The sequence below is a fragment of the Eubalaena glacialis genome, chromosome 6 (assembly GCF_028564815.1).
Source record: "Eubalaena glacialis isolate mEubGla1 chromosome 6, mEubGla1.1.hap2.+ XY, whole genome shotgun sequence".
NCBI lineage: Eukaryota > Metazoa > Chordata > Mammalia > Artiodactyla > Balaenidae > Eubalaena > Eubalaena glacialis.
In genome coordinates, this window is record NC_083721.1 from 4,376,437 (window position 1) to 4,404,032 (window position 27,596).

Here is a 27,596-nt window from a genome sequence, read left to right on the forward strand (position 1 = left end):
CTAATTCCAAAATTTCTGCCATATTTGGGCAAGGTACTGATGCTTTCCCTGTCTCTTCAAACTGTGGTTTTTTACTTTTAGTATGTCTTGTTATTTTTTATTGAAAGCCAGACATGGTATACTTGGTAAATAGGTCTTTAGTGTGAATGTTATGTTCATGTGGCCGGGAGTTAGGCTCTGTTTACTATTTGCTGTAGCCGTAGGTGTCAGAGGCTAACATTTCTCCTCTCTTTCTTGGGTATCCCTATAGACTCTTTTACATTGGGTTTGAGACTTTCAGTTCTTTTCAGCTGTAATCCCTTGTTATTTCACAGGAGCCCTATTATGTGGTAGTAAGACGTCAGGAATGAGGAAGTGTTCCATAGTCCTGTGATCAGGTCTCAGTCTTTTAGTGAGCCTGTGCCCCTGAGCTGTGGCCTTCACAAGTAGCTTTTTTTTTTCTTTCACTCCTTAGGGGAGACAGGAAGGCCAGAGGGTCCTGGAGTTGGGTATTTCCCTCCCCCAGGTTGGCTAGTCTTTGGTAAAACCTTCATTGGTTAGACTCTGGTAAAACAGTTTCCCCTGAAGGCAGGCCTGCTAAGAAGAACAGAACACTGTGGACGTATTTCAAAATGGCTACTTTCCCATTACCACTGCCAGAAGCATGAGGGGATTTTTTCTTCAGTCTTCCCTCTGAAAGCCTGGTAGGGCTCCTGGAGGAGAAACTCAGGGAGGTGTAGGAGCTCCTCCAAGGCTTGGCCTCCAGGAGTTAATCTCTCAAGCTCATCCAAGCTCAGTCTCCAGCAATTAGTCACTTACCCTTTAAGGGTTCCTACCGGATGCTGGATCCAGCTGAGCTCCCTGCTCCAGGCAATCTGTGATTTGATGAATCTGCCTGTCTCTCCAGTTTTCAGGGTGGTGGTTTGCCCTGTGACCTCAATTCTCTTGTATGTATGCATTTTTAATATACAGCATAATTTGGGGTTTATGTGCTGTGATTCAATCTAAGAATTGCCTCCTTTTAATTGGCATTTTTACAGGCCACTTAATATATGTGAGATATATTTGTTCTTTGTGATACCTTCATAATTGGGTTGTTTTCTGGTTTTGCTGCTTTTCAAATTTTTTAATTTTTGCTTTCACTATATGGTGTGTATTTTCTTTGCTTTGTTAAAGGTCAGGTATTAACTAAAGCATAAGCATATTTGAAAATGTCACCTAAAAAATGAAAAGACAAAATATGGAGAACAGTTTTATAACACAAAAGGGCTAACTACCTTAATACATAAAGAATCTTATAAATCAATTAAAAAAGGCCAGTGATAGGAATAAAAATGGGCAGGAGATATAAACAGTTCACAGAAAATAAATACAGTCATCCCTCCATATCTGCAGGACATTGGCTGCAGGACCTGTCACGGATACCAAAATCCACGGGTGCTCAAGTTCCATAGCCGGCCCTCCGTATCTGTAAGATCTGCACCAGTGGATTCAACCAACCATGGATCATAAACATAGTATGTGATCCATGGTTGGTTGAATCCGCAGATGTGGAGCCTATGGAGAGGGAGGGCCGACTGTACAGCCGTTCTTAGCATGAAAAGACCCTGGATTCACTTTATTGCAAGAGCAATAAAACACTAATCTGAAGACTAACTTTCTTCTCTCAGAATGGCAAAAATCAAAATATTAGTCAACATGCCTTGCTGGACAGACTGTGAGGAAACAGTCATTCTCATTGTGTTAATCTGAGTCCTCTGAAAAGCAGATAGCAAAACAGGGTTAAATGCACTAGAATTTTTATTAGGGGAAATAACCTATGAGAGAAGATGAGAGGGGTGGGGTTAAGCAGGGCGAGTTGTCAGACCCCAACTCAAGCCTGACCCTAAGGGGAGGAAAGGGAAAAAGCTGGGGTGGGCCTGTCCTAGGCTGCCAGGCAGCCTCAGGAGACTTCGGCAAGGCCATTGGGCATCTTGGAACGCAAGCTGGGCTTCAGCTGAGCCTGTGTGGCCCAGGAATGGGGCTGCCTGGTATCTCAAGGTTCTGATAAGGATTCTCTCCTTGACCAAACTCTACTCAGGCCCCCTCAAGCTCTTTTTAAACTAGACCTGACTTTTGGACTTCTGTTCATCTCTGCATTGTCCCATTTTAGCAAGAACTCTGCTAGGTCAGTTTAAGCAGAAAGCCCCACCTTTGATATGCGATCACCATCCATATTCAATCAGTTTCTTAATCCTCCTCCGCCCTCCAGGTGTCTGATCGCCCTGTCCCGCCTTCAGAAAGAATCTTGTTAACCTGTTTAGCCGGAATCCCCTCAACCCTGATGCTTCCTCTTTGTAAGTTTCTATCCACAATCTCCACCCTGCTCCTTGGCTGTAAATTCTTGCCCATGATGTGTCTGGAGTTGAATCCAATCTCTCTCCCCTACAAGACCCCACAGGAGTGGTCCCTACACTTACTGCCCCTTGAATAAAGTCGGCTTGACCATTTGCACGAAGCGTCATGCGTATTTTTTTCTGTAACAGGTCTCAGTCACTGGCTAGGAGCAGCCAGGGGAAGCCGGGCCTCCAGCAAACCTACTATGGATTTCAGAATGCAGCAACTGGAACTCTTGGTCAATGAACTACCTGCCACTAGAAACCTGAGAAGTGCATTCTCACGGTCACCACACTCAAACATTGCCAGAGTGAGAGTCATTTAATTCCAGGCCAAAGACTTCAAAATTCAAAGTGGGAGCTATTTATAATTGAGAAATCTATCCTCAGCCAAACTATCAGTTAATCGTTGGTGGGAATGAATACATTTTAAACACGAAGAATCTTTAAAACTATTACCTCCCCTTGTACCCTTTTCTCAGGATGTTATTGGAAGATGTGCTCCAGCAGAACAAGGGTGGAAACTAAGCAAGTGGAAGGTACCGTATCCAGGAAACAAGGACTCCAACAACAGAGAGGGAGGCAAAGGTCACCCCCAGAGTGGTGGTGGAGAGGGGTCCCCGAATGACAGCCGCACAGTAGCTGCAGGGTAACCTGGCTGACTGGAGAGGGACAGAAGCTTCACAGGTGAAGCTGGTAAATATCTGATGTGAGAGATTTATTTTAACCAGAGGAAAGTTTAAGGATTAAACTGATGTAAGTTCATGGAAAACCAAGCGAGCCAACAATAAACAAACAAAACGTAATTATTGTATACAACATGCTTCAGTTGAAGAACCTCTGCTTAGTCCTGTTAGAAAAAAACCAAACTGGAGGGACTTCCCTGGTGGCGCAGTGGTTAAGACTCTGCGCTCCCCATGCAGGGGGCCTGGGTTTGATCCGTGGTCAGGGAACTAGATCCCACATGCATGCGGAAACTAAGAGTTCGCATGCCACAAACTAAGGAGCCCGCCTGCCGCAACTAAGACCCGGTGCAACCAAATTAACTAATTAATTAAATAAGTATTAAAAAAAAAAACCAAACTGGAGGCCACGGTTTGAATATATCCCTAGATGGACCCTCACAGTCACACAACCAAAACTTAAAACTGCCCCGATGTCCCCCAAATGCTGACTCTGACCTTAAACAAAACCTAAGCTTTCTTTATGTCAGCATGACCTTGCAGTTATGAACAAGTCAGCTCATGCAATGCAAAGGCACATAAGTTTCTAGTAACAAATCACACTAGAAAACACTGTACTTACTCAAACTTTATAAGCCGAGCCGTGGCCACGGAGCGCCACGCCGCCTAACCGCCTTCCATTTGGAAATCTTGTTTGCCAGGAGTTGGGTTCTCCCTTGGTAAAATAGTCCTATCAAGTAAACTCTCTGAATTTTATTTTCACAGCCATAATCATGTAAATGATGAATTTTGCTCAAACCATGATGACAGTATAGTAACTTAATCAGGACAATGGTAAGGAAAGAGGACAGGAATTGTGTGATAGTGGAAAAGAGCTGACCTCCCGAGGGGCAAGGCAGCAGATAATGCTGAAAACGGGAAACACGGAAGTTGTAATGTAAACCCGCTGTTTAGAAATATGGGTGTGAGTGAGTAGGGAGACTCTGCTGACAGATGGAGGGGGCTGTCCCTGGGGGAGGTACATTTGCAGGCGCCCAGGACATGCTGGTTGTAGGGATGAAGCAAATGGCAAAAAACCTCTTGTCTTTCTACATAAACCTGTGTGTGTGTGTGTATATATATATATATATATATATTTTTTTTTTTTTTTTTTTTTAAGGCCCCACAACGTGGTCTGTGGGATATCAGTTCCCTGACCAGGGCTCAAACCCAGACCCTCGGCAGTGAAAGCGTGGAGTCCTGACTACTGGACTGCCAGGGAATTCCCAAACCTGTATATTTTATTTGTAAAACAAGATCTCTGCAACCCATACTTTCTGTTCCAGGGACTTGTTAGGAGAAAACACAACGCTAAAGCCACAGCAAGTGTCTTGGCATCTGGCCTCATTGATTCCTGTTCCTTTTAATTTGCTTTTGTTTGTGCTTATCCTGCTTTATTCTGCACTGAATTCTGAAAAACATCTAGAATACTGTTTGAAGCAGGCAAGCTACCTTTGGTTCTACACATTCATATAGAGGGTTAGTTGTTCCTTTAGACTATTGGATTCAAGTTGGTCCACCCAGCAGACCCTACGTTTGCCAGGGTGGAATCCTGGCTCTGTCACTAACAGCTGTGTGATGAGGGGCAAGTGACTGAACCTCTCTGTGACTCAGTTGCCTTATCTGTATCATGGGAATAATAATGGTACCTACCTCAGACAGAGTTCTATGAAGTTAAAGTATAAGTGAGTTGGTTTGTACCAGGTAAGATGCAGTAGCTCCTATGCCATGGTCGGGAGAAGGTGTCAGGCACTGTGGAGCAGGGCAAATCCCGGGCTCTGGGATCTGAGCTTGAATAATCCCCTTCTGGCGATGTGATTCTGGATGAGTGACCCCCTCCCACTGTCCCCACCCCTCCCAGGTCTTCCCGCCTCTTCCTTGCCAAGGGGTCCTTCTCAGTTTTCAATCTACCTCACTGACAATCCCATTCATCAGGGCATCACCTCTGAAATTACACACACACACACACACACACACACAATTACCATACAGCATTTACTATGGGCATTTGCAAACTCTGTTTGTTCTCTCCAACTATACCACTTGTTCTTAATGGGGTGAGGGGTAGGATTTTGCCACCTAAGGGACGTGTGACAATGTCTGGGACCTGTGTGGTTGTCACAGCTGAGGGGAGGATGGGTGTTCTCTGGCATCTAGTGGGTGGAGGCCAGGGGTGCTGCTAACCCTGAAATGCTCAGGGCAGCCCCTACCATGCAGGGTGTCCATGGGGTTGAGGCGGAGAACCCTGAACTGTGACGTCCTTGGGCAGGAGCCACGTGTTCCATGTCATGGTCCCTCTGCTGAGTGCCTCACCCTCTGGAGTTCATCGGTGGATGAATGTTTATCAATAAACTGTCCGGCGGAGCAAAGGGGGCCTTAGAGACATGATGGACCTGCAGAGTGAAGGGGCTCTTTCTACCTAACTCCCAAATATTGAATGAGGGGATATGCCAGGACTGTGTAAGGTGTACGAAGCTGAATCCGACCCCCTCTCTGAGCGTGCTGCCCGCTCCTTGGGAGAACAAGGTACGTGCAGAGACCAAGGGACTGAGAGTGGAGGGGTGGAAATGCAGCAAGTGCCAAGTGCTGTGGGCAACAGCCAACCAACAAAAAAAGGGAAGGTGTGCCTGGTTTGGGGCAAATGGTGGGATAATTGGGAATGACTTCCTACTCAGGGTTAGGAACAGACCACATTTTCTCTCATTTGTAATAATTACTTAATCACCCAAACCAGCCTTAAGCTCGGTGTTGTGGGTTGCACTGTGTTCCCTCAAAGTTCAAATGGTGAAATCCTAACCCCTAGAACCTCAGAATGTGACTTTATTTGGATATAGACCTTTAAAGAGACGACTGAGTTGAAATGAGGTCTTTAGAGTGACCCTAATCCAAAATGACTGGTGTCCCTTTTAAAAGGGGAAAATTGGATCGAGACACACACACAGAGGGACGGCGCTGTGAAGACACAGGGCAAAGTTGGCATCTACAAGCCAAGGAGGGAGCATGGGACAGACTCTCCCTTGCAGCCTCAGAAGGAACCAGCCCTGCCCACACCTTGATCTTGACTTCCGGCCTCCAGAACTGAGAGAGAATGAATGTCTTTTGTTTAAAATGCCCTGTCTGTGTACTTTGTTACGGCAGCCCTAGCCATGGAATACACTGGGCTAGGACACTTCCAAGTGCCAGGGTTTATTGGGCTGTCAAGGATAAGGCAGTCGCACAGAACCTGAACCGAGCTACGTAGTGGGTAGGGGTTGCAGGGAGAGACGACACCAGCTTTAACCCGTGAGGGTGAGGATCAAAACCCAAATGCAAGGACAGCCGTGTCCGCTGGGTTTTGATGTTTCCCTGACTTTGAAGAGCTAGAGTACAAAATATGTACTCAGGTTTTTGCTAACTGCTGTCAAATGAAAGTTCAACAGGGGACACATAAAACCAATCTACGGGTCCCACCTCCCCACCCTCGGCATGGCGGGCATTCTCAGTTCCCCTCGGATGCCCGCCAGCCTCTGCCTGACATCAAGAAGATGCCTTTCTCTCCTGGGGCAGACTTGCTGCTTGGTCAGCCTCAGAGAAGGGAAAGAACCAAGTGGGAGAGCTAGGTTTTCTTTTCCCGCTGTAGTACTTACACCTCATCTTCAAAGCAGATCTTGGCGTACTTGTCCCTGCCACCGCCACTGAGCAACCGGTAGGCGTAGGTGTTTGGGGGACACGGGGTCCAGTGGTCACATTTTTGCCTTTTCGGGGCTGGGGCTGTAACGAACAGCAATATAACAGCGTCATGCAGTATTGATCAGGTGAACCCACTGCTTGACTGTGAACGGCAGCTGTTCTGTCCCAAGACTTCACACCAGCAAGTCCCAGTAGCAGTGGGGGAAAACCAGGAAGACACAAAGTTAATTTAACCTGCTTTTGTCTTCAAATAGCAAATATGCCAAAGGGAGGGGATGTTGAGTAGGCGGAACAATTTCAGAAGGGTTGGGAATCACTCTTGATCGTCATGACTGCCATTCTTGGATTGCAAGGCATAGCCTTTTGTATTCCAATTAAAGGAAGACTAGTTGGGTCTAAGAGTGCTGGTGAACCAAGAAGTAGCCTATGGAGCATCTATCCAGCTTCTGCATTTATACTCCTGAAACACACACACACCCCTGACCACCACTCTAGCCACGGCTGACCCCTCTCCTTTCCCTCGAGCTTGAGATGCTGAGCTTTTCTGCCTGGGCTGCTATGTCAGTGCTGGCAGGCCCTGGAGATGTCATGCCCAGTGACAGGGGTCAGCACTTGGGGAGGACTGGGGTCAGCTGGCGCTGGGTACCCTCTGTATCTCCCACTGCTGGGTGCCTCGTTGCCAATCACTACCACTCATGTCTCCCCCCTTTCACAGGTGTGGCTGTCCACCGTCACCCACAGAACCCACTGTCCTGCGCTGGGTTCAGTTTAAATCCCGAGTCTCCAGAAAAAAAAAATCAGAAAGTGCTCTCATTCCCCCAGTTTGACTGGGGACGTGCTGTTTTATGGATCGCTGCGCTCCTCTGTTTTAGCACATCTGGCTAGAAACACAGCCAGCAGAGTGGCTGGAAGGCCCTGTTGGGGGGAATCAGGACACAGGTAGCGCTGTGATGGCCAAGTGCTCTGGGGATTGAGCTGGACCGGGGCTGAACTGCTTGGTGAACACACGGATGCGGGTGCACACCCAGTCCTGGTGTCCAGGAGGACACAGAGTTCTTGGGGCCTCTGCACCCCAACATCGTGCTTACTCAGCCCATCACATCTTCCTCCCCTTTACCTACCTCATCCCCATCACTAACCAAAGCCCCAACCCACCCTGCGCTGCCCAGCTTGCCCTGATTTATTTTCTTTTTCTTAGCCCTCATCACTGCCTAATATCCTGCAATTTCCCTTTTAAAAGCTTCTCCGTAAGGACAGGGATGTTGTCTATTTATTTTCACTTTGTAACCCCAGCATCAAGTCTGTGTGCAGCACAAGCAGCTGCTCCATCAATGTTGTTGAACAAAAGTGTAACCGAGCAGGACCCTATGGGGCCTTCCTGAGAGAGATCTCCCACCGCCACCACAGAGTCCTCTGCCCGCCTCTTATTTGTAGAAAAGCTGTAGTCTCCCAGGGCTCTCCTGAGTCACAAAAGCCTGGCTCAAGAATTAATAATTGACAAGTCCAGGAAGCACAGAGTCCCATACAGGATAAATCCAAGGAGAAACACGCCAAGACACATATTAATCAAACTATCAAAAATTAAATACAAAGAAAAAATATTAAAAGCAACAAGGGAAAAACAACAAATAACATACAAGGGAATCCCCATAAGGTTAACAGCTGATCTTTCAGCAGAAACTCTGCAAGCCAGAAGGGAGTCACAGGACATATTTAAAGTGATGAAAAGGCAGAACCTACAACCAAGATTACTCTACCCAGCAAGGATCTCATTCAGATTCAACGGAGACATTAAAACCTTTACAGACAAGCAAAAGCTAAGAGAATTCAGCACCACCAAACCAGCTTTACAACAAATGCTAAAGGAACTTCTCTAGGTAGGAAACACAAGAGAAGGAAAAGACCTACAATAACAAACCCAAAACAATTAAGAAAATGGTAATAGGAACATACATATCGATAACTACCTTAAATGTAAATGGATTAAATGCTCCAACCAAAAGACACAGACTGGCTGAATGGGTACAAAAACAAGACCCATATATATGCTGTCTATAAGAGACCCATTTCAGACCTAGGGACACATACAGGCTGAAAGTGAGGGGATGGAAAAAGATATTCCATGCAAATGGAAATCAAAAGAAAGCTGGAGTAGCAATTCTCATATCAGACAAAATAGACTTTAAAATAAAGACTATTACAAGAGACAAAGAAGGACACTACATAATGGTCGAGGGATCAGTCCAAGAAGAAGATATAACAATTGTAAATATTTATGCACCCAACAAAGGAGCACCTCAATACATAAGGCAAATGCTAACAGCCATAAAAGGGGAAATCGACAGTAACACAAACATAGTAAGGGAATTTAACACCGCACTTTCACCAATGGACAGATCATCGAAAATGAAAATAAATAAGGAAACACAAGCTTTAAATGATACATAAAAACAAGATGGACTTAATTGATATTTATAGGACATTCCATCCAAAAACAACAGAAAACACTTTCTTCTCAAGTGCTCATGGAACATTCTCCAGGATAGAGCATATCTTGGGTCACAAATCAAGCCTTGGTAAATTTAAGAAAACTGAAATTGTATCAAGTATCTTCTCCAACAACAATGCTATGAGACTGGATATCAATTACAGGAAAAAAAATCTGTAAAAAATACAAACACATGGAGACTAAACAATATACTACTAAATAACCAAGAGATCACTGAAGAAATCAAAGAGGAAAGCAAAAAATACCTAGAAACAAATGACAATGAAAACACGACAACCCAAAACCTATGGGATGCAGCAGAAGCAGTTCTAAGAGGGAAGTTTAGAGCAATACAATCCTACCTCAAGAAACATCTCAACTAAAAAACCTAACCTTACACCCAAAGCAATTAGAGAAAGAAGAACAAAAAAACCCCAAAGTTAGCAGAAGGAAAGAAATCATAAAGATCAGATCAGAAATAAATGAAAAATAAATGAAGAAAACAATAGCAAAGATCAATAAAACTAAAAGCTGGTTCTTTGAGAAGATAAACAAAATTGATAAACCATTAGCCAGACTCATCAAGAAAAAAAGGGAGACGACTCAAATAAATAGAATTAGAAATGAAAAAGGAGCAGTAGCAAGTGACACTGCACAAATACAAAGGAACATGAGCGATTACTACAAGCAACTATATGCCAATAAAATGGACAACCTGGAAGAAATGGACAAATCCTTAGAAAAGCACAACCTTCTGAGGCTGAACCAGGAAGCAATAGAAAATATAAACAGACCAATCACATGCACTGAAATTCAGACTGTGATTAAAAATCTTCCAACAAACAAAAGCCCAGGACCAGATGGCTTCACAGGCGAATTCTATCAAACATTTAGAGAAGAGCTAACACCCATCCTTCTCAAACTCTTCCAAAATATAGCAGAGGCAGGAACACTCCAAAACTCATTCTACGAGGCCATAATCACCCTGATACCAAAACCACACAAAGATGTCACCAAGAAAGAAAACTACAGGCCAATATCACTGATGAACATAGATGCAAAAATCCTCAACAAAATTCTAGCAAACAGAATCCAACAGCACATTAAAAGGATCATACACCATGATCAAGTGGGGTTTTTCCCAGGAATGCAAGGATTCTTCAATATACACAAATCAATCAATGTGATAAACCATATTAACAGACTGAAGGATAAAAACCATATGATAATCTCAATAGATGCAGAAAAAGCTTTTGAAAAAATTCAGCACCCATTTATGACAAAAACGCTCCAGAAAGTAGGCATAGCAGGAACTTACCTCAACATAATAAAGGCCATATATGACAAACCCACAGCCAACATCGTTCTCAATGGTGAAAAACTGAAACCATTTCCTCTAAGATCAGGAACAAGACAAGGTTGTCCACTCTCACCACTATTATTCAACATAGTTTTGGAAGTTTTAGTCACAGCAATCAGAGAAGAAAAAGAAGTAAAAGGAATCCAAATCGGAAAAGAAGAAGTAAAGCTGTCACTGTTTGCAGATGACATGATACTATACATAGAGAATCCTAAAGATGCTACCAGAAAACTGCTAGAGCTAATCAATGAATTTGGTAAAGCAGCATGATACAAAATTAATGCACAGAAATTTCTCGCATTCCTATACACTAATGATGAAAAATCTGAAAGAGAAATTAAGGAAACACTCCCATTTACCATTGCAACAAAAAGAATAAAATACCTAGGAATAAACCTACCTAAAGAGACAAAAGACTTGTATGCAGAAAACTGTAAGACACTGATGAAAGAAATTAAAGATGATACAAACAGGTGGAAAGATATACCACGTCCTTGGATTGGAAGAATCAACATTGTGAAAATGGCTATACTACCCAAAACAATCTACAGATTCAATGCAATCCCTATCAAATTACGAGTGGCATTTTTTACAGAACTAGAACAAAAAATCTTCAAATTTGTATGGAGACACAAAAGACCCCAAATAACCAAAGCAGTCTTGAGGGAAAGAAACGGAGCTGGAGGAATCAGACTCCCTGACTTCAGACTATACTACAAAGCGACAGTAATCAAGACAGTATGGTACTGGTACAGAAATAGAAATATAGATCAATGGAACAGGATAGAAAGCCCAGAGGTAAACCCATGCACATATGGTCACGTTATTTTTGGTAAAGGAGGCAAGAATATATAATGCAGAAAAGACTGCCTCTTCAGTAAGTGGTGCTGGGAAAACTGGACAGCTACATGTAAAAGAATGAAATTAGAACACTCCCTAACACCATACACAAAAATAAACTCAAAATGCATTAAAGACCTAAATGTAAGGCCAGACACTATAAAACTCTCAGAGGAAAACATAGGCAGAACACTCTATGACATATGTCACAGCAAGATCCTTTTCGACCCACCTCCTAGAGAAATGGAAATAAAAACAAAAATAAACAAATGGGACCTAATGAAACGTAAAAGCTTTTGCACAGCAAAGGAAACCATAAACAAGATGAAAAGACAACCCTCAGAATGGGAGAAAATATTTGCAAATGAAGCAACTGACATAGGATTAATCTCCAAAATATACAAGCAGCTCATGCAGCTCAATATCAAGAAAACAAACAACCCAATCCAAAAATGGGCAGAAGACCGAAATAGACATTTCTCCAAAGAAGATATACAGATTGCCAACAAACACATGAAAGGATGCTCAACATCACTAATCATTAGAGAAATGCAAATCAGTACTACAATGTGGTATCACCTCACACCTGTCAGAATGGCCATCATCAAAAAATCTACAAACAATAAATGCTAGCGAGGGTGTGGAGAAAAGGGAACCCTCTTGCACTGTTGGTGGGAATGTAAGTTGATACAGCCATTATGGAGAACAGTATGGAGGTTCCTTAAAAAACTAAAAATAGAACTACCATACGACCCAGCAATCCCACTACTGGGCACATACCCTGAGAAAACCATAATTCAGAAAGAGTCATGTACCAAAATATTCATTGCAGCTCTGTTTACAATAGCCAGGACATGGAAGCAACCTAAGTGTCCATCGACAGATGAATGGATAAAGAAGATGTGGCACATATATACAATGGAATATTATTCAGCCATAAAAAGAAACAAAACTGAGTTATTTTTAGTGAGGTGGATGGACTTAGAGTCTGTCATACAGAGTGAAGTAAGTCAGAAAGAGAAAAACAAATACCATATGCTAACACATATATATGGAATCTGAAAAAATAAATGGTTCTGAAGAACCTAGGGGCAGGACAGGAATAAAGATGCAGATGTAGAGAATGGACTTGAGGACACGGGGAGGGGGAAGGGTAAGCTGGGACGAAGTGAGAGAGTGGCATGGACATATATACACTAACAAACGTAAAATAGATAGCTAGTGGGAAGCAGCCACATAGCACAGGGAGATCAACTCAGTGCTTTGTGACCACCTAGAGGGGTGGGATAGGGAGGGTGGGAGGGAGGGAGATGCAAGAGGGAGGAGATATAGGGATATATGTATACGTATAGCTGAATCACTTTGTTATAAAGCAGAAACTAACACACCATTGTAAAGCAATTATACTCCAAAAAAGATGTTTAAAAAAAGAGAAAAAAAATAAAGCTACCCTATGGTGGGGGGGCGGGGTGTGTTTGGGTAAATTACAGTTTGGGATTAACATATACATTCTACTATATATAAAATAAACAAGAAGGATTTACTGTATAGCATGGGGAACTACATTCAATATCTTATAATAAGCTATAATGGAAAAGAATCTGAAAAAGAATATATATATAACTGAATCACTGTGCTGTACAGTAGAAACAAACACAACATTGTAAATAAACGATACTTCATTAAAAAAATAAATAAAAATTAAAAAAAGAAAAAAAAAGAATTAATGATTGAAAGGATGTGAACATATAGTGACCAAAATAGCAGTTGGGTCAGTAGAACTGCTAACAATTTAAATAGTAAATCAGCCATATGGCAATCACAGAATCTTTAGTTCCTCCCTGAAGGACATGGATAACAGTATCTGAAAAATATTCCTGAGTTGTTTTTCAGGTGCTAAAACCACCACCAAGTGGAAGAAGTTAACTACTCGATGACCATGAGCACATAGCCTCCAGAACCACTGCTGCCTGAGGATTGGTAAAATGTGACCCTGCCTCTTACCTCACCATCAACCAATCAGAGAACTCTGCCCAAGCTGATCATGTACTCCAAGACTCTCTCCCTCACCTTGCCTTTAAAAATGTTTCCCTGAAACCCATCAGGAAGTTCTGGTCTTTTGAGCACTAGCTGCCCGGACTCCTCGCTTGGCATCTGCAATAAACGCTGCACTTTCCTTCACCACAACCAGGTGTCAGTAGACTGGCTTTACTGCAAGCGGGTGAGCAGACCCAAGCTTAGCTCAGTAACGAATGAATGGACATCTGGCCCCTCGTGGGGCAGAAATCTGCACCTACTTTGGCAGAAAACTCAGAGACACTGAACCCTGCTCCCTCCTGCAAAAGGGAAGAGGGACGTTGAGTCAGGGCTTTCTGCACACGTGCTACTGCAGCTCTGGTCTACTTTTACCAATTTTTCCTCCTGTGGATTCTAATTTTTTAAATATCAAAGGACCTTGGGATTTTATCTTTTCTTATCTAGTTTCTGAAGAAAAAAATTGAAAGTAATAGACAGGCAAAAGGAAGGAAAAAAATCCTACGTATATTCACTCTACAGAATCTTCACTGTTTTACCTTTTGGTATATTTCCTTCCAGACTTTTCTATGCCCGCAGAGGGCATCTGCAATGTTGGAAAACATGGATTAAACATATACAAATAGTATGTTACCTCACTTACATTTTCATATAATATACTCAATATGTTTTTTCTTAATCTCCAGTTACCTAAATTTAAAGCAAGGGGTTTGACCATTAATATGAAAAAGTGCCATAAATACGGTATCTGCTCAATCTTTCCCGGTTTTGAACACTGAAGTGTATTTATTTCAGTTTTTTAAAAATTTAATGGTAATGCTTATTACTTTGAATTTAGAAGTAATTTACCTAAAAACACACTGAGCATGGTACTTGAAAATGTAACTAACATACTGTTTAAAAGTTAGGTGTGCCCTGTTTCCTGAGTTTGTAGATGTCTTGAGTATGTATACAGATGGTCCTTGATTTACGATGGTTCTACTTTATGATGGTGCAAAAGGGACATGCTTTCAGCAAAAACCGTGCTTCGAATTGTGAATTTTTATCCTTTCCCAAGCTAGTGATGTGTGTTCCAACGTCTTTGTGATGCTGGGCAGTGGCAGCTGCAGCTCCCCGTCGGCTACAGGACCAGGAGGGTGAACAACCGATACCCTGACAACCATGCTGGACGCAGACAGCCCTTCTGTTTTTCATCTTCAGTACAGTATTCAGTAAATTACAGGATATAGTCAACACAATTAGAAAATAGGCTTTGTGATAGACGAGGTTGCCCAACTGTAGGTTAATGTATGTGTTCTGAGCATGGTTAAGGTAGGCTAGGCTAAGCAAGGATGTTCAGTATGTTAGGTGTATTAAATGCATTTTGAACTTATGATATTTTCAACTCATTATAGGTTTATTGGGATGCAACCCCATCATAAGTGGAGGAAGCTTTGTACTCAATCTAGAGAGAACCCTCTTAAAGTGGGATCCACACTCATTCTGCCTGCCACCTGCATTTCCCTTAATGTAGGCGAGCCTTCCCTGACAAGCACACAGACTTGCTCACTGGCCCCTGCTGTTCTTGGCAGGACTCCTTCAAGATTCACTGAACCAGCTCCCTGCTCTTGGAGAAGGACATTATTTCCAGGCCCTATGCCGTCATCACGATGCTGTCGGAGTGCCCTGGCTACATGATCCTTTCGACCTCGGTCCTCACCGAGTGCTGGGCGTGCAGACAGGTGTGCTGTGACCCACAGAGGTGGATGGTCTAACACAGCCCCGGCCCCAGCAGAGCTTAAAAGATAAGGTCACGAGGACGCCGCGTACCGCCTGACCCCCACAGGTCATGGTAGTTTGGAGACAGAATGACAGCAGATTCGTATGGGAGGTAGGGAAGGAAACCAGAAAGGGTATTTTACTCTATTTTTAAGCCAGCTGAAAAAACAGAAGCAAACAGGGTCTGCTAACATTGCCAATGATTGGGAGAAAGATTCCCATGGGGTGAAAGAGACAGCATATCTTCCGGAGCCACGGCTAAGCATCACCCACGCTGCTTTTGAGGCTCAACAGTTAAGAACGACTACACAGGTGTAACTATCCATCTTCCCAGCCACTAACCCTGTGTGCCAACTCTCTCCTGTGCCAGCCACATGGTCTGATCAGTAAGTACACGACGCAACTCAGAGAGCAGAGAGAAGTTAAACTTGGGTGAGAAATTAAACCTCTGAGTAACAGGGAAGGAGAGGGCCATAAGGCGAAAGAGCACTTCTTTGCAAAAATGTTGGGAAGCTTTAGAAAACAATCTGCATTTTTATGATTTAGCTAAGGGCTGTGCCTGCAAACATATCAAATAAGAGCTTTATATATTTAATATAATGTAAATAATATTAAAATATATCGCTATATTGTAAAAATAGCAAGTGAATGGTTTCTTTTTTATTGAAGTATAGCTGATAGTTGATTGAAAATGTGTGAGTTTCAGGTGTACAGCAAAGTGATTCAGTTTTATATATATATATACATATATATATATATATGTATATATATACACGGATATATGGCTTCTTTTTTTATACATTTATTTAATTTATTTATTTTTGGCTGTGTTGCATCTTTGTTGCTGCACGTGGGCTTTCTCTGGCTGCGGCAAGCGGAGGCCGCTCTTCGTTTCGGTGGGTGGGCTTCTCACTGTGGTGGCTTCTCTTGTTGCAGAGCACGGGCTCTAGAGCGCAGGCTCAGTAGTTGTGGCGCACGGGCTTAGTTGCTCCATGGCATGTGGGATCCTCCCAGACCAGGGCTCGAACCCGTGTCCCCTGCGTTGGCAGGCGGATTCTTAACCACTGCCGCCACCAGGGAAGTCCCGGATATATGGTTTCTAGGTAACGTTTATTTCAGGTGTACAGCAAAGTGATTCAGTGATACACACACACACACATATCAATATAAAGTTTGTTTCGCCTAGAAATAAGCTGTGAAGCTGAACTTGCAGACATTCATTACTTGCCCTTCTTTCTTTGGCACCAGGACCAACAGGCCTTGTGAGCCCTGAGTATGATCTCTAAGTGCACCTCCAGGACAGGGGCCTAAGGCAGGGCAGCAGGTTCCAAACTGGGGTGGGGTGGGGAAGCGTGGCCGGAGGAGACAAAGGGAACTGGATCAAGCCACACGGAGGTTCCAGGGAGTTTGGGTTCTTCCACTCAGCTGTCCCTTGTCCGTCCTCCTGCCCGTCAGAAAGAAACATGGCCAGCCCTCCCTCCTTTCCAAGGGTTCGCATCTTGGATTCAACCAACCAGGGACTGAAAAGATTCCAAAAAAATTCCAGAAAGATCCAAAAAGCAGAATTTGAATTTGCATCCTGCAGGCAACGATTTATATAGCATTTACATTGTATTAGGTATTGTATGTAATCTAGAGATGACTTGAAGGTGTAGGAGGGTTTGTTAAGAGGGTAAATCCTCAGAGTTCTCATCACAAATTTTTTTTTCTATTTCTTTAATTTTCTATCGATATGAGATGATGGATATTCACTAAACTTGTGATAATCATTTCCTGATGTTTGTAAGTCAAATCATTATGCTGTATGCCTTAAACTTATACAGCGTTGTATGTCGATTATATCTCAATAAGATTGGAAGAAAAAAAGAAGAGAAAAAAATAAAGTATACGGGAGGATGTGGGTAGGTTATGTGCAAATATTGCACCGCTTTATATAAGGCACTTGAGCATCCGTGCATTTTGGTATCCGCGGGGGTCTGGAATCAATCCCCCATGGATGTGGGGGGTGATTGTAGTAGTCACAACCCGGCTTGGTGTTCCAAAACTCACTGGAAACCTCAGAAATGCCTGTCACAGCAGTGAGCTGCCACTTTATGCCTGTCCGACTGGCAAACTCAGAAAGCTGGGACACGCGAGCTGGGTGAGGACGGTGGGAGACAGAAGCCTGGCAGGCAGGCCCATTCTGAAAAGGCGTCGGGCTTGACTGAGTCACCTGAAGCTGACACGCATGCTATGGCTCCACTCCTGCGTATGTAAATCCCAAAGAAAATTTCAGCCAGGTCCACAAGGAGACCTGTGAGGGTGTTCCCCGCACAGCATCTGTGTGGTGATAAGCTAGAGGCAATGCGGAGCCGTCTCCCAGCCCCCAAGAGGGAAAGAGGAGGAAAATGCGAGGACTCGGGCCCCGGCATGATGCAGCTGTGAGCAGCTTCCGAGGAGAAGCAACCCACAGCACGACGGGGCCTTGGGCATGGCGCTGAGTGACACCAAGAACCAGGTTTGTAAGAGCACCGGAATGCAGGCTGGCAAAACAGGACAGCCTGGTCTGCAATTACGTGTTCAAACAGAAAGGTGTCATTAGACGCCTCCGAGCGCTGGGAGAGAAGTCAGAGAGGGAAGTGGAGATAAAGGGAGAAATCAACGAAATGAGGGAGGCTTGGGCCGTGGCAGTGATGGCGTGGCAGGCAGGTTGCCTCCACCCCTGGTACAGAGGTGAGAATCGGGGAGTGTGGTCAGGCCACTCGAGGTGGCTGTCCTCTTGCTCTCTGTTCATCCCCTGCTTGACCAGGGCCTGCTTCACCGACATCCCACTCACATGACTGACCTTCCTACACGCTTGCCCCAGGCTCAGCTAGTGATTGTTCTTATCAAAGGGGCGGTGAGGGGCCTGGCCCTCTGCTGGTTTCGCTGGTAACCGATGAGCCAACCTGAGGCCAATTCCCCCTGTAACTGCCAAACTCCCCCCTGCCCCTAGGAGCAAAGACTGCGGCCAGGTCCTGCCCACTTCTGGCGCCCACGGTGGGGTGTCGTTCCAGGACCTCGTTCCAGACGGGCAAGCTCCCCCATCCATCAGACCAATGATGTCTGCATTACTGACTCTGGGCACTTTCTTGGGTCTTGAAGCTGGGCAAGTGCAGGGCTTGTAGGCCTGCGGGGGGCAGCCCAATGGGGAGAAAAGGGCGAGAGGTAGTCCGAGGAGGGGAGACTTGGGAAGCTGAGCCCCGCCGGGGGAGAGAGACTGTGCGTCTGTCCTTTCCCAGCGGCGAGCACAGAACCTTCCACAAAGTCGAGGGACTGAATGTGAGGCCTAATCCCCCCCCCCCCCCATGAAACACGAGGAATAGGGAGAGGCAGGGAGGCCAGAGCAGGGAGAGCTGGTGCCCACGCAGATTCCAGCAGCTCCCAAGGATCCTGACCAGGAAGAGTCGGGCCACGTCTAGAAAATGAGCACGAGCCAGTGGGACTTGCCCGTGAGTGCAAAATCGCGTGGCAACGGAGGGGAGGCAACATCCAACCTATGGACAGATGGTGTGAACCCAGGAGAGCTGGACTTGCAGGGTAAGAGTTAACTTCATGGAAATCGGAAGCCAAGATCAAGGGCCTCCACAGCTGAGTCAAGAAATGGGCCATTTTAAGAGAAAAGATAAGGAAGTGGAAAAAGCTAAACCTGGATAAAGGGGGGCCAGCCCAAGAGATGGGAGTGGGTCGTCTCACTCGGGGGGGCCTTGGCCACGGGGGTTCAGTGCTCAGAGCCTCGGCATCCGAGGCTCATTTTGCTCAGAGCCCAACACTGATCTCACGTCTCATCGTGATCCTTTGCTTCCGATGCTGAGCGGATGTGTCCCCCACACGTGGCCTGGGGGACTGCAGAACGTAGAACAATGGGCAGGGACGGAGTAACGGAGGGGCTCCAGAGCCCTGCAGCCTGCAGAAGCTGAGCTCGTCCTGGAGCCTGGTCCCAAGGCGGGGAAAGCACCCTCTTCCTGCCTGTCTGGCAGGCACAGGAGGGGGGCAGCACCTGGATAAGGGGCACATGTCCCTGGGGAGCATCTCCCCGGCCACACTGCTGATGACAGCGCAGCGTAAGCCTGGCCGCAAAGCCAGCCTGGCCCCATGCACCATGCTGTCCCCTTTTAACCTCTCGTTCATGTGAGCACTGGAGTATGAATCAAAGACTCAACCTCCAAACTCTGAGTCCAGCCCCCAAGCAGTCACGTGTCCCCCCAGAGTGGAGGTCCCAAGCCAGCAGGTGTCAGGATGCAGTGTCACGGCCGGCTCTCACCACCACCCTTGGGTTCCCAAAACTTGATGTGCTTCAGTCTCGGGGGAGGGTGACAGGTCCTCCCTGGCCCCCACTGGTGGGAATCAGAAACCATGTAAACGAGCCCTTCTGAAAACACCAGGTCAGAGGCAGCTCCTAGAGGCAAGCCTGTAACCAGGACCAAGTTCACCTTTTGTGTAAAAATGGAGACAATGAGAAAGCAAGCCCTTTGAGGGCGGCTCCCATGCCCTCCACACATGGGGTCTCCCCCACGGTACTGGGCCTCGTCCACAATCCATATGCAATAATCTATCTGATTACAAGCAAATTCACTGTGAAAACCTTATTTAAAATAAAAACACCAATCATAGTCGATTTCTGGAAAGTTCTCTTTTTTTTTTCCTGGACACAAAAGGTAATTAAATGGTTTTTTTACAAATTTTAAAAATCATTACCCAGTTCTTTATATTTGTGCAAATTCCTTTTGTATAGTTTATTTCTGTGTTAAAAATACACTAGCACACTTATTTACCATGAGATTGTGAAAAAGGGTGCAGATGACTACTTTAGGGTCCCACACATTTTCCAGTGTAATTTTTAGTGGATATTTTATATTTACTTCATTCCTAATTCCAACACATATTTTTATTTAACGCATCTTGCCCATAAAGTTTGTTTTCTTAACATCATGGTTTGCCTTGGGGTCTCATGAGGCATGAGGAGGGGTACCTACCTTGGAATAGTATGGGAACTACCAGAGAGGCTTTTTCCTCTTCCTCCCCCTCTCCCTCCTCCTCTCCCTCCCCCTCCTCCCCTCCCCCTCCTCCTTCCCCTCCCCTCTCCTTCCCCATCATCATCAACATAAATGGCCAGTAGGGGCAGAGCTGAGGTCAGGGCCCAGTCTCACCACAGCAGCTGGGCTGCGAGTCCTTGCTTGGACCCCACTGTGGTACCCACCTTTGAGGACAGGCCTCTCACCGATGCTCCGGATGCTGTAGACGGCGCTGGACAGGGGCAAATCTGGAATGAGCTCTGCCAGCAGGTACCCAGAATACCAGGCACACAGGGAGGCGAAGATGAAGAACACTGCCTTCAGGGTGCCTGTGGACAGAAGAGACAAGACACGTTGGGTGCCTCCCCTCCGGACCCTCTCCTCCTCGGCCTTCCCTGGATGGCATCCCTGCACCAGTGTCAGCAGGATGCCCTGAGGGGAATCACCCCGGGAGGCGGTGGGCTGGTGAGGGCCCGGGGCCACTCAATGGGGCCACAAGAACGGGTACCAAGAACAGGATGTGAAAGCGGTCCAGGCCGAGGTTCCATATTTGCTGCTGTGTTGAGTCTCAGAGCTTCCTCAAAGGCTCAGGTCAAGGACTCATCAGGCGGCCCTGACAGGGGCCTAAGGACAGAAGTGGCCCTTCCCTCGTGAGCCGCTGGAAGCTCCTGGAAGCAGACGGAAGTTCTGGGGGGCAGCGGGGGCAGCTCTGTTTTGTTTACTGCTGTGTCAGCAGTGCTGAGGATGGTACCTGGTGCCCGTGAGCACACAATCGCCCCGTGACACTGGAAAAGGTCCCCAGACTGTCAGTATCCTCAGAGACAATGCTGCGGGGACACCCAAGGTTCCTGGCGGCAGAAAGTCCCTGCAGAGGATTTGTCGACTCCAGAACCTGCCTCTCAATTCTGCAGGAAAAGGCACTGCCCCGCTCCTGGGTTACAGGAGGCCTAGGCGACAGCTCTGTCCCTTCACAGACAATCTGCCTCCGGGTCTTTCAGATTTTACTCCTTAAATAGTTCACAGATCAGGACTGTGCAGGATTACCAAAACTGCCAAGATTCAGGGATGGCCCAAGGCCCTGCGTAAAGGGACCTCAGGGATGGCCCCATCAGCGTTTGTGTACTGATATGTCCAATCCTAAGAAATAAGAAGAGGACGGATGGGTGGATGAACGGAAGGAAGGAAGAGGGTAAAACAAGAGGGGAGGGGAGGGGAGAGGAAGAGCCCGCCCACCTGACCACACACCCTCCTCGGCTGCCTCATTTCTGTCCCCTCTCAGGCCAGGCATCTGGAAACAACCGTCCTCTGGATCAGCCTCCAGGCCTCACCTTCCACCCACGGCTCAGGGCAGCTGTGCTGGTCTAGGCCTCCAAAGCCTCCAGGCTGCCAGCCCCAGGCCCCCGAGGACGGTCCTGACCCGCCCATGTCCCCCCTGGGCAGCACCCACACTCCCGGGGCGGGCTGGGGGTGTCTCCCACGTTGTCTCTGCTGGCTTTTCCCTCACACGGTGCAGCCTGGGTCTCTCCGCAGGACCCCCGATGAACTGAGACCCAGACCATCCTCCGAGCTCCCGACAAGCGTGTCCCCTTGCTGATCCCTCTCAGCACCCGGGATGTCTCGCAGGGCCTGACACTTAGCACGTCCCAGATGAAACCCTGGATTCTCCCCGGCTCCCCGAATCTGTTCCTGCCCCACCTCTTGCCCAGGACAGGGTCAGATGTCTGGGCCTCTTCCTGATTCCATACGTCCCCCTGCCAGCCCTCAGTGGGATCCACCAGCCAGTCTTGCTGGGGTGACCTCCAGAGACTTTGCTTCATCTCTACGGCCTCGGTCTCCCCAGGCCCGCAGCATCTTAGCTCTTCTCTCTCTCTGCTAGAGAACCTACGTGCTCCCCGTGTTGGGTGCTTATCTATCAAAGGGGTAGAATAAAGAATATATCTCATCTGTATCCCAGTTTCTGGCACAGAACTCCTAAAACCCTTGGAATTTCCTGATAAGAGTGTGGGCTGTTGTTCATAAGGGGCCCCTTTCGGCCACGCCTGAGTTTATGCTAATGAGGGGGCTCAGGGTGGGGCCTAGGATAGCTTCCGGGGAGGGGCCAGCCAGTCCAGAAAGACCCAGCCCACACCTCAGCCCCGCCCCCGACCTCCAGGAGGGGAGAGGGCAGGCAAGCTGTCCTGTGACCAATGACAGAATAAGCCCCCAATGAAACTCGGGACTCAGAAGCTTGGGGGGCTTCCTGGTGGGGAACACACTGATGAGCCAGGAGGGCGATGCGCCCTGATTCCCGGGGCTGTGGGCACGGGACTCCTCTTCACCCTGTACGTCCCTGCATTTGGCTGGTCCTCCTGACTTGTGTCCTTTAGAATAAAACTGTAATCTTAAGCAGAGTGATGCTTTCAGTGTTTCTGTGAGTTGTTCTAGCAAATTATTGAACCCCCCCGGGAATTGTGGGAACCCCCAGATTTGTAGCCAGCTGGTCAGAAGTGCGGGCGGCGCCCGAAGCCCGTGGCTGGCGTCTGAAGACAGGGTAGCTCGTGGAGGGCACTGCCCTTAACCCCTGGGCTCTGGAGCTTATTGTGGGTGTTGAGTGTCGGAGCTGACCTGAATGGCTGGACACCCAGTTGGTGTCAGAGGGCTGGTGTCTCCCCACCCAGAGCCCTGAGCAGAGACCAGTGGGTGTTCCCCGGCCCCCTTTCCAAGTGTGCAGCCGCAGCCCTGCAGCACCAAGCCCGGGGCATCCTCTCTCTCTCTGGGCAGTGATGAAATGCAAACCTCTGTCTGTCAGTCTGGCCGTGTTGAGCCCTGGATCTAGGCTCCCTCTTCATGCCTAGCACCTAGAGGTTCCCCCCACTGGTTAGGTTATATCGGGTCAGTATTTGCTGGTGTTTGGGGGGCGGCTGGTTAGCTTAGGTAGTCATCCTGGTGAAATGGGATGCCTCTGTCTCACCTGGACCATTCGGTCTTTTTTCAAGTGCATATTTCAACATCAATTATTTCTTTCTCTTTTCCAAATTATGCAGTCCCTAAGATGGTAGAACGTAATGCAGAGATGGCTTCCTGCTGGGAAATGCCTGAGACAGCGCGGCCGCTGCAGTTCCTAGGATGGAGGGACATCTCCGAGCCGGAAAAACCAGCCACAGAAAACACAGTGAGAACAACAGGTGAAGCCGGCGTGCTGTCCTGGAAATTCCTGTTTGCTCTGTGCTCCAGCCGTGCTGACCCGCCGCAGTGGCTGCCCTTTCCTGCTGTACCCTGGGTACGAGTTTGTCCCTCTGCCCCCAGGGCGCTCTCCTCCAGACCCCTGGCCATCTGTCCCCTCCTTCAAGGACTCCAGTGCGGCTCTGTGGCCTCCTGGGTGAAGCCTGCACAGGCACCCTCAGGTCAGCCCTTCACACGCCTTGTCGGCGCTGCCCACCATGGCTCTCCCCTCCAGGTCTGTGCCCGCATACCTAGGACAGTGCGAGGGTCACAGGATGTTCCAGAAAATGCCGCTGGATGTACCCTGAGTGAACAGTGTGATCTGACTGCTGGAAACATGGATTCAGCATCGATAAGAGTCTCAGGTTCAAAGACAATAGTGCAGTGTCCTGTGTGTTGAATCACAGCCAGACTATTTTATCCAAGTGTCGTATTTGAAGAAAATTGGCAAAGCAGAGATTATTCAGATCTTCTGAATGTCACACGTGAGATCTTTGAGTGAAGAGTTGCTTTTGATTCGGAGATGACTGAAAGGGAGCATGATGTCACCTCTCAGATACCTTCCTCCCCGCATGCAAGGGAGGCACGGTTTGGTCCCCAGGTGAACAAGGACACATGGGTGGAAGTGACAGGGAAGACAACGAGGAGAGAATAAAAGCCCACGCGTCCTCACAAGGAGCACTGTGAACCCCGGGCTTGTGGGGCCACAGGCACCCCTCCCTGGACATTTTCCAGGGCTCCTGGGAAGGCTACAAAGCGTCTGTGCTCCGGGTGAGGGGCGCAGAGGCGGACCCCCAGGCCAGGTTTCCTGCCGTGGCTGCGGAAGCCATGACTGGAGCCAGAACCAGCTTGGGGAGGGAGGCAGGCCCAGCAGTGCGCACTGGGACCAGTTCATCGTGAGAAGATGGGGCACGGGCTGGCGGTGGACCCTGCACCCGGGATGGGGCGGGCACAGGGGAGGATTTGTCTTGGGAAAGGTGAGGGCTCAGGGACTCAGCTAAGACAGCTCTGGGGGGGGGGGGGCGCGGAGGCCCTGCCCTGGAAGGAGGGGTCCAGCAGCTTCAGAGTTGGAGGGGAGGCAGAGAAAGTACACAGAGTCCGCAAACCTTCTGTGGCTCTGTGACCAGGATCCGGACTTTTCTCATAAGGTAATAAAGTCGACATCAGCCCACGGACACATCCTAAGCACTTCCACCCAGCAGGCGCCGTGAGTATTAGAGCAAAGGCCAATCCCGAGCACAGGTAGGAAGCCGGAACTCCCTCCCCAGAGGCTCTCTTTTAGGGCGCATGTGTGTGTGTCCTACCCTCACTCCACCCTCAGATTCTTGGGGGTCTCAGGCTGGCCCTGACACTTCACTTAGGCTGGAGGACAAAGCAGTCCTGAAGCCAGTGTACACGAAGGCAGGCTACAGGTAAGGGGGGGGGGGTTCCGGGATCCCCCTCCCATCCAATCCAGGGGCGCTGCAGAGGGCCATTCTGAACCCATAAGGACACACTTTGGAGGGATTTCCTTCCACATGAAGTGGATGAGGTTGAGGTCTGTCACTGGCCACCTCCCCACAGGAACCCACATTCCCTCGCCTTGAGGCAGCCACACCTGCACCTCTCGTCCCTGAGGGGTGGATAAGCCAGACTTGGGGTGCAGCTGCTTTGTGGCTCCAGGCTCTGCTGGCCCCAGTGTCCACTGCTGTCCCTGTCCTGCTGACGGAGGCTTTTTGGCAGTAGGGCTGGGAAGTGTCACAGCTGAACACCTCAGCAGGTTTGCAAGGTAACCCACCTTCCAAAGTTCACATGCCAACGCCCTTAATTTTGAGGAATTAGGATGACTGCTCTGGGAAGCTTCCTCCAGCTTGTGAAGGGTGGTGGTGGCTTAATTTACTTCATCCCTTTAGTCTGAATGTCCTTCTTGTGAGTTGTGTCCCTACCTGGGACAGACCTGGGGCTTGACTGAAGCATCGAGGGAAATGCTGCTTCCACGAACGTTACCTAATCTTTAGCTCACAGAATCAAAAGTGATGTGGCCCTGAGCTTCTGTGAGTAATTTCTCTGACAGCCACACACACCGGATATATGCAAACCTGGTGTGACCTCAAACCTTGATGTGAAAGGACCACATAGCTCATAAATGAATCACTAGGGCTGCATGCGAAAAAGCTGTGGGTGGAGGAAAAGCAATCTGATCATATTCAGCATTTTCCACTAAGTGAGCAGTAAAATTGGACGATAAGTATATAATACAGGCATAATGAAAAAAATTCTTCCAAAATAGCTGTAATGAAAGTCAGTGCCCTAAGGGAGATCTTTTCTCCCAAGAAAAGAGATATGTATCTCCTTGCATTTATCCTACGATGCACACAAGTTACCAGAGACAGTACTGTTCACAAATAAGTGGTTCTGTAGAAAACTTGAATATTTTACACAAATAAAAAGTCTCAAAATTTGGCTTTCCTACCCATTGGGGATGGAGCAGAAAGGGGGTGCTCAGAACTTTCTGCAGCGTGACCACACAACCAGAACGCCACTTAGGAAGGAAGGAGACCACAGGGTCAAACAAACACCTGGAGGCAATGACCTGCCACTGAGAGGTGGGGAGCTGGTCTCTAGAGAGGCCAAGAGAACTTCCCAGTTTTGAACTTTTAATTTTTGCACAATACGCTGCCTTGCCCTGGGAGGAATCCAGATTCCTCAGATTATAGGAAGAAACAGCAAAACCAATTAGAAAGGGAATGTGTGTCAGAGGCCTGTCGGTTCCGGGACCCCAGAGCGCCTTGCATACGCAGGCAGGCAGGCAGGAGAGGCGCACGGAGGCCACTGTCAGCAAGGCGAGCACTGGGAGATGAAACGGCTCGGGAAAGAGTCGGAGGTTTTCTTTCCTCCTTCCTGTTTTTTTCCCCCAAATCTTCTCAGGCTCAAGTAGTTTGATAGAATGGTGTGTGGGGGGGAGAAGCCTTGTAAAAAGATGCTACCGGAACTGTTATAATAAGGGACAATGGGACAGTCCATGCTAATGAGTCCCCACTTCTCACCCACCCACAGGCTGGTGACTTAAAAGGGGTTGTCCCCCTGTCTCCGCACTTTTCATCATTTCCTTGGCTGGTCAGGTGGACCTGCGGCGAATGACCTCTGACGGCAGCCCGAGGAGCCCCAGCTGGAGTCCACAAGTGCCTCTAACCGGCGCCCGGCAGCCCCCTTCCTGGCCCAGGAGGTCGGAGATGGGGGCGGGGGGCGGGGCGCGCCCCTGCCGGCACCTGCGCTCGGCGGGAGGGAGCCCTCTCCCCCTGGGACTCATCGGGCGCTGCTCTAGCTGCGCTCAGCCAACACCTACTTTCCAGGCAAAACGTCACAGTCACTGATCTGCCCGCACCCCGGCCCTGCACGCAGCTGGGGCAGTGGCGCCCGGCAGGAGGGCGGCGGGAAACCCCAGCCGATCTGCCCCTGCTGGATTCGCTTGGCGCCTTCCTGACCCCAGGTCTAAGAGAAGACCCTCCCTCCCGCCCCGTGCCGCCTCCACCTCTGGCTCAGCGTGCCAGGTGCCAGGTAGGGCGAGGGGCGAGTCTCCCATGCCGGGTCCCCCTTCCCTCCTCCCGCACTCACCGGCAGCCGCGGGGCGCATCTTCCAGCTGCGGCTCCGGACCCTCCGGACCCTGGGCCGCAGCTCAGGGCGACCGAGGGAGCCTCGCAAGGACTGGGCGGACCCCTGGGCGACACGCCCCGGGGGCAGGCCGGCGGCGGGGAGGGCGGGCAGGTGCGCGGGGGCAGGTGCGCTGGAGGCGCCCTCGAGCTCCGGCTCTGCGGTCCAGGCTGCCTGGGGACCAGAGAGAACGGGCGGGTTTTGCTCTGAAGGGAGGACGCCGTCGTCCCTTTACGGTTGGCGGCCCCAGACCCCAATCGAATGTCTCACAAAGTCAAGTGACCGCCAAGATAGGCATATTAGGCATATTCTGAGTCTTTGAGACGTCAAAGCCAAGTCCCAGGGAAATCCAGGTTCGAAGTCCAGGTCCCCGTTGCACAGCTGTTTAACTTCCTGCCCGCTGCTGTTTGCACAGCCCAGCAGGCTTCCTCCTTTGCTCCTGGCTGATCAGGAAACATAGGGCGAGCACGAGGTCCCAGGCCCCATGGTCAGGGTGGCAGGCCTGC

At 48.2% G+C, this 27,596-nt stretch overlaps 1 protein-coding gene across 1 annotated transcript in view; it reads right to left on the minus strand.

The window, feature by feature from the left end:
* The window catches only part of FAM3B (FAM3 metabolism regulating signaling molecule B), a 35,693-nt gene extending 8,569 nt beyond the window's left edge, over positions 1-27,124 (minus strand). The window contains exons 1-3 of the mRNA XM_061192854.1: positions 27,054-27,124; positions 20,444-20,587; positions 6,703-6,826 (exon numbers count right to left, since the gene is read on the minus strand). Coding sequence (XP_061048837.1) covers positions 6,703-6,826; positions 20,444-20,587; positions 27,054-27,072 — 287 coding nt within the window. The 5' untranslated portion in view covers positions 27,073-27,124. The remainder of the gene's footprint in view (positions 1-6,702; positions 6,827-20,443; positions 20,588-27,053) is intronic.
* Between the last annotated feature and the right edge of the window lie 472 nt (positions 27,125-27,596).